The sequence below is a fragment of the Ascaphus truei genome, chromosome 8 (genome assembly GCF_040206685.1).
Source record: "Ascaphus truei isolate aAscTru1 chromosome 8, aAscTru1.hap1, whole genome shotgun sequence".
Classification (NCBI taxonomy): domain Eukaryota; kingdom Metazoa; phylum Chordata; class Amphibia; order Anura; family Ascaphidae; genus Ascaphus; species Ascaphus truei.
This window is the reverse complement of record NC_134490.1, coordinates 871,952-884,144: the sequence shown is the minus strand read 5'-3', so window position 1 is coordinate 884,144 and position 12,193 is coordinate 871,952. Positions and strand designations below refer to the sequence as shown.

At 49.3% G+C, this 12,193-nt stretch overlaps 1 protein-coding gene across 2 annotated transcripts in view; it reads right to left on the bottom strand.

Annotated features, from left to right (window-relative positions):
* Positions 1–2,791: 2,791 nt before the first annotated feature.
* Positions 2,792–12,193, bottom strand: part of LOC142501026 (membrane-spanning 4-domains subfamily A member 4A-like) — a 40,525-nt gene continuing 31,123 nt past the window's right edge. Inside the window, exons 5-8 of one of the 2 annotated variants that reach the window (XM_075610269.1) lie at positions 11,835–12,005; positions 11,733–11,798; positions 7,903–8,025; positions 2,792–5,456 (exon numbers count right to left, since the gene is read on the bottom strand). In XM_075610269.1, the coding sequence (XP_075466384.1) occupies positions 5,346–5,456; positions 7,903–8,025; positions 11,733–11,798; positions 11,835–12,005 (471 nt within the window). In that variant the 3' untranslated portion in view covers positions 2,792–5,345. Of the gene's footprint in view, positions 5,457–7,902; positions 8,026–11,732; positions 12,006–12,193 lie in introns of both variants that reach the window. The other variant, XM_075610268.1, reaches the window with a different exon arrangement.

Below are 12,193 nucleotides of genomic sequence, written 5' to 3'. Positions count from 1 at the left end.
GTACAAGCACTGCAGGAACGTCTGAATACCCAGTACGTCCCCACAGAGCAGTATGAGGAGCTAAAGGCCATGCTGCATGACACCAGAGCATCATTGGAGGCGGAGCTTCGATACCAGGTGACTCTGTATGAGAGGCAGCGTGAGAAGGCTCAGAAACTGGAGCAAGAGCTGTAGAGACAGAGAGACTGTTCCATTCCCTTGAGTCAGTACAGCAAGGAGAAAACAGACGCAGCGGCAACCTTAGCAACAAAAATTACAGAGCTCCAGAATATGAAGGAGACTCTGATACAGACTCAGAGAAAGCAAAGTGCGCAGATAAATTCCCTGAGAAGAGACTTGCAAGACGCATTCAAACAGGTTGAGACTCTGCAGACCAGTAACTTACAGATTCCTCCAATACGGAAAAAGGTATTGGCTCTGCCCAAGCACCAGTATGCCACAGTAACTAATGCCCGTGAGGACAAGGGTACAGTGAGAGTTGGGGACTCCACGCAACTTCAAAACAAGATTACGAAGTTTGAGCCACCTAAGAAAGCACTAGCCAAACCTACAGCTGCCCAACAGGCAACAAACAGAGGTAGGAGTGCAGAATAAAAGCCAGAAGAATCCTTAGCTGAGGAAGCTGAAAAGATAGGACGTTCTCTGGAAAGGGAGGTGGAGGTGCAACTCAGTCCCAAAGAATCTGAACTGGCGACTCCGTTGTGTGGAGGAGGTGCAGAAAGACCGCTTCAAAAGCGGAAAACTCAAAGGGCTAGTCCTAACTGCTCTACAACTGTTGCCATACAGTTTGTCTGCAAAAAGAGGAGTGCCCGACGCAACAGAAATCTCATGACCGCGCACTCTGTAAAAAGACTGTACTTGGAAAAAGTCCTCCTCGAGCGACTGCTGATCCCAAGCACCTTCGGGAGGAGACAAAAATAAACTGGAGAAAGGGCTCCAATCCCAGCGGGACAGAGGGTTCTCTTCCTCCATCCACTCTCATTCAAGTCACAGAAAGATCTCGAATGAGAGTGGAAGGATGGGCTTTGGCCGTGGTAAGCCCGAGCTTCCCACAAACAGGGGAGGTATGTAACAGGGGACTTATCCCTGTTAACAAATGTGCCTCTAATCCAGCAGTGTGGTGGTTAACTGCTGGTAGGCAATTAACTAACACCACCTGCCTGATTTAGATGGCTTAGAAAAGCCTGTCTTGTGGGACAGGAAGTGAGACTCCTTTGCTCACACCTGAGCTGAACTTTGGAGACAGAGCAGAGGTTCTTGAGTCTCCCAGGAGAGACTGACCAAGAGAACACAGATCTCTGGAGCTGACAAATAAGACTTCTAAACCTGGATGCTGATAATCCGGAGAAAAGGCAGCAACCCTGCAAACAGATAAGACTTTATTTTCCATTGACTGTTGTCGATATATATATATATATCTATATGACTTGGGCTGATGAATAGCCTGGGTAGCCACCCAGTTAAAAGGGGCTGGAATAGAAGGATACATATATGTCAAAGTGGAGCAGGTTTTATTGGGCTCACTATTTCTCTGATGTGGATTGATTTGCTGTGTTTTAAGCGACAGGCACAATAAAGCCTTGTTAGGATTTCACCTTACAACAGTGTCCATTGTGTACCTCTGCACATGTCCTCCTACAACAACGTATTTTGGATTCATGGAGACAAAGAAGGTGGACATCATACCAACCTATATCTATTAATGAAAGGACGGACCTCCTTTTATTTCTCACTCACAGAACACTTGGCCGCCCGGGCGAGCTGAGGAACCAGAGATTTCAAGCAGTTGAGCAAAACCGAAAGGTTTTTTCCTGCCTTGTTTCCCCCCCGTATCGTATCATGCGCGCTGTTGAATATGGAAGTATAATATCGTCTCATTATTTTCTATACTGTATGTAACGATAACCAGACTTTTGTTTTTCCTTAACTAGAAAGAAATGTCATGCTTTGTGTTACAGTGCATTATGGGTAGCAGTGAAACGGTGTGTACTGTACACGAAGGAAGTATTTTTCTTCTTTGAACTTTCCTTCACCTTATTCATTTTGCTGAATCGGTTATTTCTTGGTTAGGTAGAACTCTCGCTCTCTTGCCTGTTAACCCCATTTGAGGCGTCAAGCGCGCGAGGGTTGCAGCGGTGGGATTTTTTGGGGAGGATGGGTGGGAGATGAGTGCGCTATGCACCATATCTTCGCTTTTCCTGCTTAGCTTGCTAAAATATATAGCAAAATGTATAACCGTAACCACGTGGGAACTAGATAAAGAAGCAGAATGCCCAATGAAGTCACAAGGACTGATATTGTGAAATATGCATGCCGCCCCTTTTTCGGGTATAAAATAGATTGTTTAGAGCTTATACTTCAGCGCCTTTCTGTTCAATCAGGCAGCAATGTTTTGATTTGTATGTAAATGCTCCCTGCCACAGCTCTTGCAATAAGTCTCTAGACTAATTGCTTTACTTAAAGAGAATAAGGCTGCGCTTATAGTAATGGCGTCGCATCAAAACAAATGCATTGCTCCCGTCGCATGTGCTTATAGTAAGCGGGATGCGATGCCTTGGTCGCGACCGCTGGAAGTCATCTCAATTTGATATTTCCAGCAGCTGTAGCCTGACGTCGCCGGCACTATAAGCGTAGCCTAAGTGTGGAACTCTGTTTTTCCACAACATCAGCAATGACACGGCAAACACTCTGGGACAATTAACTATGGAAATTACTGCTCCTTACTTACTCTTGCTCCAGCTGGATTAATAAAAAGTCTCAGACAGAGTGATTCTCCTACACTGAGGGTGGACGTCGTTTCTTCCACAGTAGAGAGTAATTTACATTTTCAGACACATTTTGCTACAACAGATTTGTGTGTTAAGTGCATAATTTTTTATTAAACAGGGACCAAAGACTCTGCAAATTATATTTTTGATAACTCTTTGGTGGTGACAGCGAAGATAAAGATATATTGTAACGGATTTAGGGGAGATATTCATTTGAGGGACCTTACGCTAATAAAGATTGGATCAGCTGAAAATGTGGGGAAATTCATAAAAATATTAATCTACACAGAAAATCAGTGAGATGCTGGAACTTGGGCTGGTGTCCAGAGGGTTGAGTTACAGTACTCAGTATCAGGAAGCCGCAGGCGCAGTAAGGTAAGGAGACGCGGTGTCAGTGAGATGCTGGAACTTGGGCTGGTGTCCGGGGGGTTGAGTTACAGTACTCAGTATCAGGAAGCCGCAGGCGCAGTAAGGTAAGGAGACGCGGTGTCAGTGAGATGCTGGAACTTGGGCTGGTGTCCGGAGGGTTGAGTTACAGTACTCAGTATCAGGAAGCAGCAGGCGCAGTAAGGTAAGGAGACGCGGTGTCAGTGAGATGCTGGAACTTGGGCTGGTGTCCGGAGGGTTGAGTTACAGTACTCAGTATCAGGAAGCAGCAGGCGCAGTAAGGTAAGGAGACGCGGTGTCAGTGAGATGCTGGAACTTGGGCTGGTGTCCGGAGGGTTGAGTTACAGTACTCAGTATCAGGAAGCAGCAGGCGCAGTAAGGTAAGGAGACGCGGTGTCAGTGAGATGCTGGAACTTGGGCTGGTGTCCGGAGGGTTGAGTTACAGTACTCAGTATCAGGAAGCAGCAGGCGCAGTAAGGTAAGGAGACGCGGTGTCAGTGAGATGCTGGAACTTGGGCTGGTGTCCGGAGGGTTGAGTTACAGTACTCAGTATCAGGAAGCAGCAGGCGCAGTAAGGTAAGGAGTCGCGGTGTCAGTGAGATGCTGGAACTTGGGCTGGTGTCCGGAGGGTTGAGTTACAGTACTCAGTATCAGGAAGCAGCAGGCGCAGTAAGGTAAGGAGACGCGGTGTCAGTGAGATGCTGGAACTTGGGCTGGTGTCCGGAGGGTTGAGTTACAGTACTCAGTATCAGGAAGCAGCAGCGCAGTAAGGTAAGGAGACGCGGTGTCAGTGAGATGCTGGAACTTGGGCTGGTGTCCGGAGGGTTGAGTTACAGTACTCAGTATCAGGAAGCAGCAGGCGCAGTAAGGTAAGGAGACGCGGTGTCAGTGAGATGCTGGAACTTGGGCTGGTGTCCGGAGGGTTGAGTTACAGTACTCAGTATCAGGAAGCAGCAGGCGCAGTAAGGTAAGGAGACGCGGTGTCAGTGACATGCTGGAACTTGGGCTGGTGTCCGGAGGGTTGAGTTACAGTACTCAGTATCAGGAAGCCGCAGGCGCAGTAAGGTAAGGAGACGCGGTGTCAGTGTGATGCTGGAACTTGGGCTGGTGTCCGGAGGGTTGAGTTACAGTACTCAGTATCAGGAAGCAGCAGGCGCAGTAAGGTAAGGAGACGCGGTGTCAGTGAGATGCTGGAACTTGGGCTGGTGTCCGGAGGGTTGAGTTACAGTACTCAGTATCAGGAAGCCGCAGGCGCAGTAAGGTAAGGAGACGCGGTGTCAGTGAGATGCTGGAACTTGGGCTGGTGTCCGGAGGGTTGAGTTACAGTACTCAGTATCAGGAAGCAGCAGGCGCAGTAAGGTAAGGAGACGCGGTGTCAGTGAGATGCTGGAACTTGGGCTGGTGTCCGGAGGGTTGAGTTACAGTACTCAGTATCAGGAAGCAGCAGGCGCAGTAAGGTAAGGAGACGCGGTGTCAGTGAGATGCTGGAACTTGGGCTGGTGTCCGGAGGGTTGAGTTACAGTACTCAGTATCAGGAAGCAGCAGGCGCAGTAAGGTAAGGAGACGCGGTGTCAGTGAGATGCTGGAACTTGGGCTGGTGTCCGGAGGGTTGAGTTACAGTACTCAGTATCAGGAAGCAGCAGGCGCAGTAAGGTAAGGAGACGCGGTGTCAGTGAGATGCTGGAACTTGGGCTGGTGTCCGGAGGGTTGAGTTACAGTACTCAGTATCAGGAAGCAGCAGGCGCAGTAAGGTAAGGAGACGCGGTGTCAGTGAGATGCTGGAACTTGGGCTGGTGTCCGGGGGTTGAGTTACAGTACTCAGTATCAGGAAGCCGCAGGCGCAGTAAGGTAAGGAGACGCGGTGTCAGTGAGATGCTGGAACTTGGGCTGGTGTCCGGAGGGTTGAGTTACAGTACTCAGTATCAGGAAGCCGCAGGCGCAGTAAGGTAAGGAGACGCGGTGTCAGTGAGATGCTGGAACTTGGGCTGGTGTCCGGAGGGTTGAGTTACAGTACTCAGTATCAGGAAGCCGCAGGCGCAGTAAGGTAAGGAGACGCGGTGTCAGTGAGATGCTGGAACTTGGGCTGGTGTCCGGAGGGTTGAGTTACAGTACTCAGTATCAGGAAGCCGCAGGCGCAGTAAGGTAAGGAGACGCGGTGTCAGTGTGAGCTGAGGGAGGAGCAGATCTGGGCTATGCAGGTGTTAGCTTTGGGGTCACATAGACAGCGTTAGGGTCTTCATAAAGTGGCGGGGGATCAGATTGGACAGGTGGGGTCCAGTGATCGTTCTGCATCACAAACACCTGCAGGGGAGATAATGACACAACGTGACACAATGCAACATCATGGAGCTCAGTGTGACACAATGTAACACTATGTGACACCGTGTAACACAATGCAACACCATGGAGCTCTGTATGACACAATGTAACACTATGTGACACCATGTAACAGTGTAACACAATGTAACCCCATGGAGCGCTGTATGACACAATGTAACACAATATAACAGTGTAACAGCAGGTGGGTGTGTATTTTGGGTAGTACCTTCTGGATAAAATGAATACCATAAACCGCCCATGTTCCTACACACCCGGGCGCCTCCTTATACCGAAATATACGGACATTATTAGTGGTTTATTTTTCTGTTTGCTAATTAGTATGTGTTGTATTATTACGTGAATTAGACATGTCCCTGCACTCCCAGGTAATGGGGTCATTTTAGGGCGATATTGTGACAAATGTTCCAGCCCGAAAGAGCTGCACCCAGCGAGCGGACCCGTAACCCTTTCTGATTACTTATATCATGCTGCAAAAAAATACTATATTTAATCTAATTTGGGGATTTTGTTCCATATTTTGGCCACAGGATGATAAGCTGCCCAGTGGCCACCAAGCCACGGTAACCCCAGCCCAGGAAAGTCCTAACTTCTAATGTAATGTTACTGAGATTCTCCTGCTTCTCTCTGTCATGTTCATGCAGGAGAAGCTGGGACTTGTGAATGCCCTTTATATCTGACCCTTCGCTGACCTGCCTGACCCGGGGTCACCTTGGCATGGTGGGCACTTATCATACTTTGGCCAAAATATATAAAAGATACCACAAGAGCGAGGGAGAAGATCCCTACTGATGCTCACACCTCCACAAATACTCCCAATAATTACATTTTATTGATATATACTGAAAACATAAACTACTTAAAACCTCTAAATGTAGCGCTTAGATGTTTAAAACGTAATGCGTGTCAGATGGTATATAAAGTATACATGTCCTCTTCCATTATATCATTCTTATAATATTATCTATAATGGGTGTTGTACATGGGGACACGTAGACGATAGTAAGGGTGTACTAACCCCAAACGAAAAAACCCTAAAATATTTAAGGGCTCCATCTGATCTCAGAGTGTTGCAGCAATGTATACTCCTAGAGATATTTATACTCTTAGGGTATCTTGTTGGAGTGGTGGCACATACGTGTGTGTCTCCAATTTTCTGAGATAAATGCACATTCGGAAATTCAAGCAGATTAAGTTATTTCTCTGGCTTGGGACCATGCAAAGGCTTTTAGATGACCGGATGGATTTAGAGTTTTCTTATGGTAACTCCTAAGTACCGGCCGAGGCACTCTGCCCTCCCTATGGTTTGCTTTGCTAGTGACGACAGCAATTGTAGCCTCTTTTGACTGCTTGTGGTAATATTAAATGCACTTTACACACAAATGGCTCACGGTGGTAAGCTGTAATAACCTATATTTTCTCGAGACTCTTGTGACATGCTTTGATGCACCCGATAGTATCAATTAGCTGAATATATCTCGATGAAAAGGCTTACTTGTATCTCACGTTAGTGGGAAGCACACGTCATTAGTGCACATGAATATTACCACAAGCAGTCAAAAGAGGCTACAATTGCGGACACTACAAAACAATGATAGTGTCCTACCTAGCAAAGCAAACCATAGGGAGGGCAGAGTGCCTCGGCCAGTACTTAGGAGTTACCATAAGAAAACTCTAAACCCATCCGGTCATCTAAAAGGCTTTGCATGGTCCCAAGCCAGAGAAATAACTGCATCTGCTTGAATTTCCGAATGTGCATTTATCTCAGAAAATTGGAGACACACACGTATGTGCCACCACTCCAACAAGATACCCTAAGAGTATAAATATCTCTAGGAGTATACATTACTGCAACACTCTGAGATCAGATGGAGCCCTTCAATATTTTAGGTTTTTTTTAGTTTGGGGTTACTACACCCTTACTATCTTCTACGTGTCCCCATGTACAACACCCATTATAGATAATATTATAAGAATGATATAATGGAAGAGGACATGTATACTTTATATACCATCTGACACGCATTACGTTTTAAACATCTAAGCGCTACATTTAGAGGTTTTAACTAGTTTATGTTTTCAGTATATATCAATAAAATGTCATTATTGGGAGTATTTGTGGAGGTGTGAGCATCAGTAGGGATCTTCTCCCCCGCTCTTGTGGTATCTGATACAATTATCCTAGATAGCACCACTCCAGTAAGTTAGAAGCTGAGCCAGGCATCCTCCCTCCCCCTTCCCTTTATATATCAGCAAATTATGTAAAACCACAACTTAAATAAAATATTTTTTACAAAGTGGCGCCGGCGTTCATGCAGCATGATGTCATAAGAAAGGGTTAATAATGATGAACCGTGGTTTTAGTCATTGTGAGGTAACCTTCCTCCTGCAGTGCCCACCCACCTCTTACCTGGGGAAGGGTGACAGATTTGTGACTCAGAGAGCGGCGTCCGAAGGTACAGAGAGAAACGGACACGCAGAACTGCAGGACGGAGGCAATTATCAGGAAGATGATCGCGGTCACATGGACACTCTGGGAACATAACACAACCACAACGTCACAACTACAGCACAACACAGTATCCATCTATCTGTAACGAAGTGTATTGTGTGTATTCACTTGTAGGGGTTTATACAAATTTATCTGTGTGTAAGCGGATACTGCGTGCGTTAGTGTGTGCGAATATGCGGACACTGTGCGTTAGTGTGTGTGTATGCGGACATTGTGTGCGTTAGTGTGTGTATCGCTAAGTCCTGTGGTGTAATCAGCGGCCAACATTGAATCCATGGAGTCTCTAACTAAGGACGTTCCCATCCGGTGACTCTAACGGGCTTATTCAATGAGTGTCGTGGGACGTGTCGCCAGAAGGTAGGGGGGAGTATCGCCAATCGGTAGGGGGGACGTGTCACGATTAGATAGGGGTGAGTGTCGCCTATAGGTAGGGGGGACGTGTCGCGCATTAGGTGGGGGGGACGTGTCACGATTAGATAGGGGTGAGTGTCGCCTATAGGTAGGGGGGACGTGTCGCGCATTAGGTGGGGGGGAGGTGTCGCCAGTAGGGGGGAGTGTCGCGCATTAGGTAGGGGGGACGTGTCGCCAGTAGGGGGGAGTGTCGCGCATTAGGTAGGGGGGACGTGTCGCGCATTAGGTGGGGGGACGTGTCACCAGTAGGTAGGGGGGTGTGACGCGCATTAGGTAGGGGGGACGTGTCGCGCATTAGGTAGGAGGGACGTGTCAGCAGTAGGTAGGGGGGTGTGACGCGCATTAGGTTGGGGGGACGTGTCGCGCATTAGGTAGGGGGGACGTGTCACACATTAGGTAGGGGGGACATGTCGCGCATTAGGTAAGGGGGACGTGTCGCGCATTAGGTAGGGGGGAGTGTCGCGCATTAGGTAGGGGGGACGTGTCGCGCATTAGGTAGGGGGGAGTGTCGCCCATTTGGTAGGGGGGAGTGTCGCGCATTAGGTAGGGGGGAGTGTCGCGCATTAGGTAGGGGGGAGTGTCGCGCATTAGGTAGGGGGGACGTGTCACGAATTATGTGGGGGGGGACATGTCGCGCATTAGGTAAGGGGGACGTATCGCTAGTACAGTAGATAGGGGGGACATGTCGCACATTAGGTAGGGGGGACGTGTCGCGCATTAGGTAGGAGGGGACGTGTCACACATTAGGTAGGGGGGACGTGTCACACATTAGGTAGGGGGGGACGTGTCACACATTAGGTAGGGGGGACGTGTCACACATTAGGTAGGGGGGGACGTGTCGCGAATTAGATAGGGGGGACGTGTCACACATTAGGTAGGAGGGGACGTGTCACACATTAGGTAGGGGGGGACGTGTCGCGAATTAGATAGGGGGGACGTGTCACACATTAGGTAGGGGGGACGTGTCACACATTAGGTAAGGAGGGACGTGTCACACATTAGGTAGGGGGGACGTGTCACACATTAGGTAGGGGGGGACGTGTCACACATTAGGTAGGGGGGACGTGTCACACATTAGGTAGGGGGGACATGTCGCACATTAGGTAGGGAGGACGTGTCACACATTAGGTAGGAGGGACATGTCACACATTAGGTGGGGGGACGTGCCACACATTAGGTAGGGGGGGACATGTCACACTTTAGGTAGGGGGGATGTGTCACACATTAGGTAGGGGGGACATGTCACACATTAGGTAGGGGGGACGTGTCACACATTAGGTAGGGGGGACATGTCGCACATTAGGTAGGGGGGACGTGTCACACATTAGGTAGGGGGGGACATGTCACACATTAGGTAGGGGGGACGTGTCACACATTAGGTAGGGGGGACGTGTCACACATTAGGTAGGGGGGACGTGTCACACATTAGGTAGGGGGGACGTGTCACACATTAGGTAGGGGGGGGACGTGTCACACATTAGGTAGGGGGGACGTGTCACACATTAGGTAGGGGGGACGTGTCACACATTAGGTAGGGGGGACGTGTCACACATTAGGTAGGAGGGACGTGTCACACATTAGGTAGGAGGGACGTGTCACACATTAGGTAGGGGGGACGTGTCACACATTAGGTAGGAGGGACGTGTCACACATTAGGTAGGGGGGGACGTGTCACACATTAGGTAGGGGGGGACGTGTCACACATTAGGTAGGAGGGACGTGTCACACATTAGGTGGGGGGACGTGTCACACATTAGGTGGGGGGACGTGTCACACATTAGGTAGGGGGGACGTGTCACACATTAGGTAGGGGGGGACGTGTCACACATTAGGTGGGGGGATGTGTCACACATTAAGTAGGGGGGGACATGTCACACATTAGGTAGGGGGGACGTGTCACACATTAGGTAGGGGGGACGTGTCACACATTAGGTAGGGGGGGACGTGTCACACATTAGGTAGGGGGGGACGTGTCACACATTAGGTAGGAGGGACGTGTCACACATTAGGTAGGGGGGGACGTGTCACACATTAGGTGGGGGGATGTGTCACACATTAAGTAGGGGGGGACATGTCACACATTAGGTAGGGGGGACGTGTCACACATTAGGTAGGGGGGACGTGTCACACATTAGGTAGGGGGGGACGTGTCACACATTAGGTAGGAGGGACGTGTCACACATTAGGTAGGAGGGACGTGTCACACATTAGGTAGGGGGGACGTGTCACACATTAGGTAGGGGGGACGTGTCACACATTAGGTAGGGGGGGACATGTCACACATTAGGTAGGAGGGACGTGTCACACATTAGGTAGGAGGGACGTGTCACACATTAGGTTGGAGGGACGTGTCACACATTAGGTAGGAGGGACGTGTCACACATTAGGTAGGGGGGGACATGTCACGCATTAGGTAGGAGGGACGTGTCACACATTAGGTAGGGGGGGACGTGTCACACATTAGGTAGGAGGGACGTGTCACACATTAGGTAGGGGGGGACGTGTCACACATTAGGTAGGAGGGACGTGTCACACATTAGGTAGGGGGGACGTGTCACACATTAGGTAGGGGGGACGTGTCACACATTAGGTAGGAGGGACGTGTCACACATTAGGTAGGGGGGGACGTGTCACACATTAGGTAGGGGGGGACGTGTCACACATTAGGTAGGGGGGATGTGTCACACATTAGGTTGGGGGGACGTGTCACACATTAGGTAGGGGGGGGACGTGTCACACATTACGTAGGAGGGACGTGTCACACATTAGGTAGGGGGGACGTGTCGCACATTAGGTAGGGGTGGGACGTGTCACACATTAGGTGGGGGGACGTGTCACACATTAGGTAGGAGGGACGTGTCACACATTAGGTAGGGGGGGGACGTGTCACACATTAGGTAGGAGGGACGTGTCACACATTAGGTAGGGGGGGGACGTGTCACACATTAGGTAGGGGGGGACGTGTCACACATTAGGTAGGAGGGACGTGTCACACATTAGGTAGGAGGGACGTGTCACACATTAGGTAGGGGGGGGACGTGTCACACATTAGGTAGGGGGGGACGTGTCACACATTAGGTAGGGGGGACGTGTCACACATTAGGTAGGGGGGGGACGTGTCACACATTACGTAGGAGGGACGTGTCACACATTAGGTAGGGGGGACGTGTCACACATTAGGTAGGGGGGGACGTGTCACACATTAGGTAGGGGGGGACGTGTCACACATTAGGTAGGGGGAGACGTGTCACACATTAGGTAGGGGGGGACGTGTCACACATTAGGTAAGGGGGACAGTCTCTAGAAGTGATACTTACCTGTAACATGTAGCACGAATATGAGCTGTTATAGTAATAGTTATAGTTATAGTTAGAGTTAGAGTTGTAGTTAGAGTTAGAGTTAGGGTTATAGTTAGAGTTATAGTTAGAGTTAGAGTTAGGGTTATAGTTAGAGTTAGAGGGATTGGAATTGGAGTAGTAAGGGGAATAGCAGGAAGAATTATACGAAGCTGGAATATCGATGCAGAAGAGAATAATCGCAACTGCAGATACGATGGAGCTGATAATATTCATGGCCAGGCTGCCTCCAACCTGCACAGAGAGGACAGAAGCGGGGAAAGATCAGCGGAGAAACGCTCTGCAGGACGTCTATAAGGAAGGGGTTAATAGAGCAATGCTTTGTAGGACTTCTATAAAGTAAGATTTAGCAGAGCGATGCTCTGCATCACTATATAGTAGAGGTTAGAGCGATGCTCTGCAGTAAGGATAAATAGAGTTTT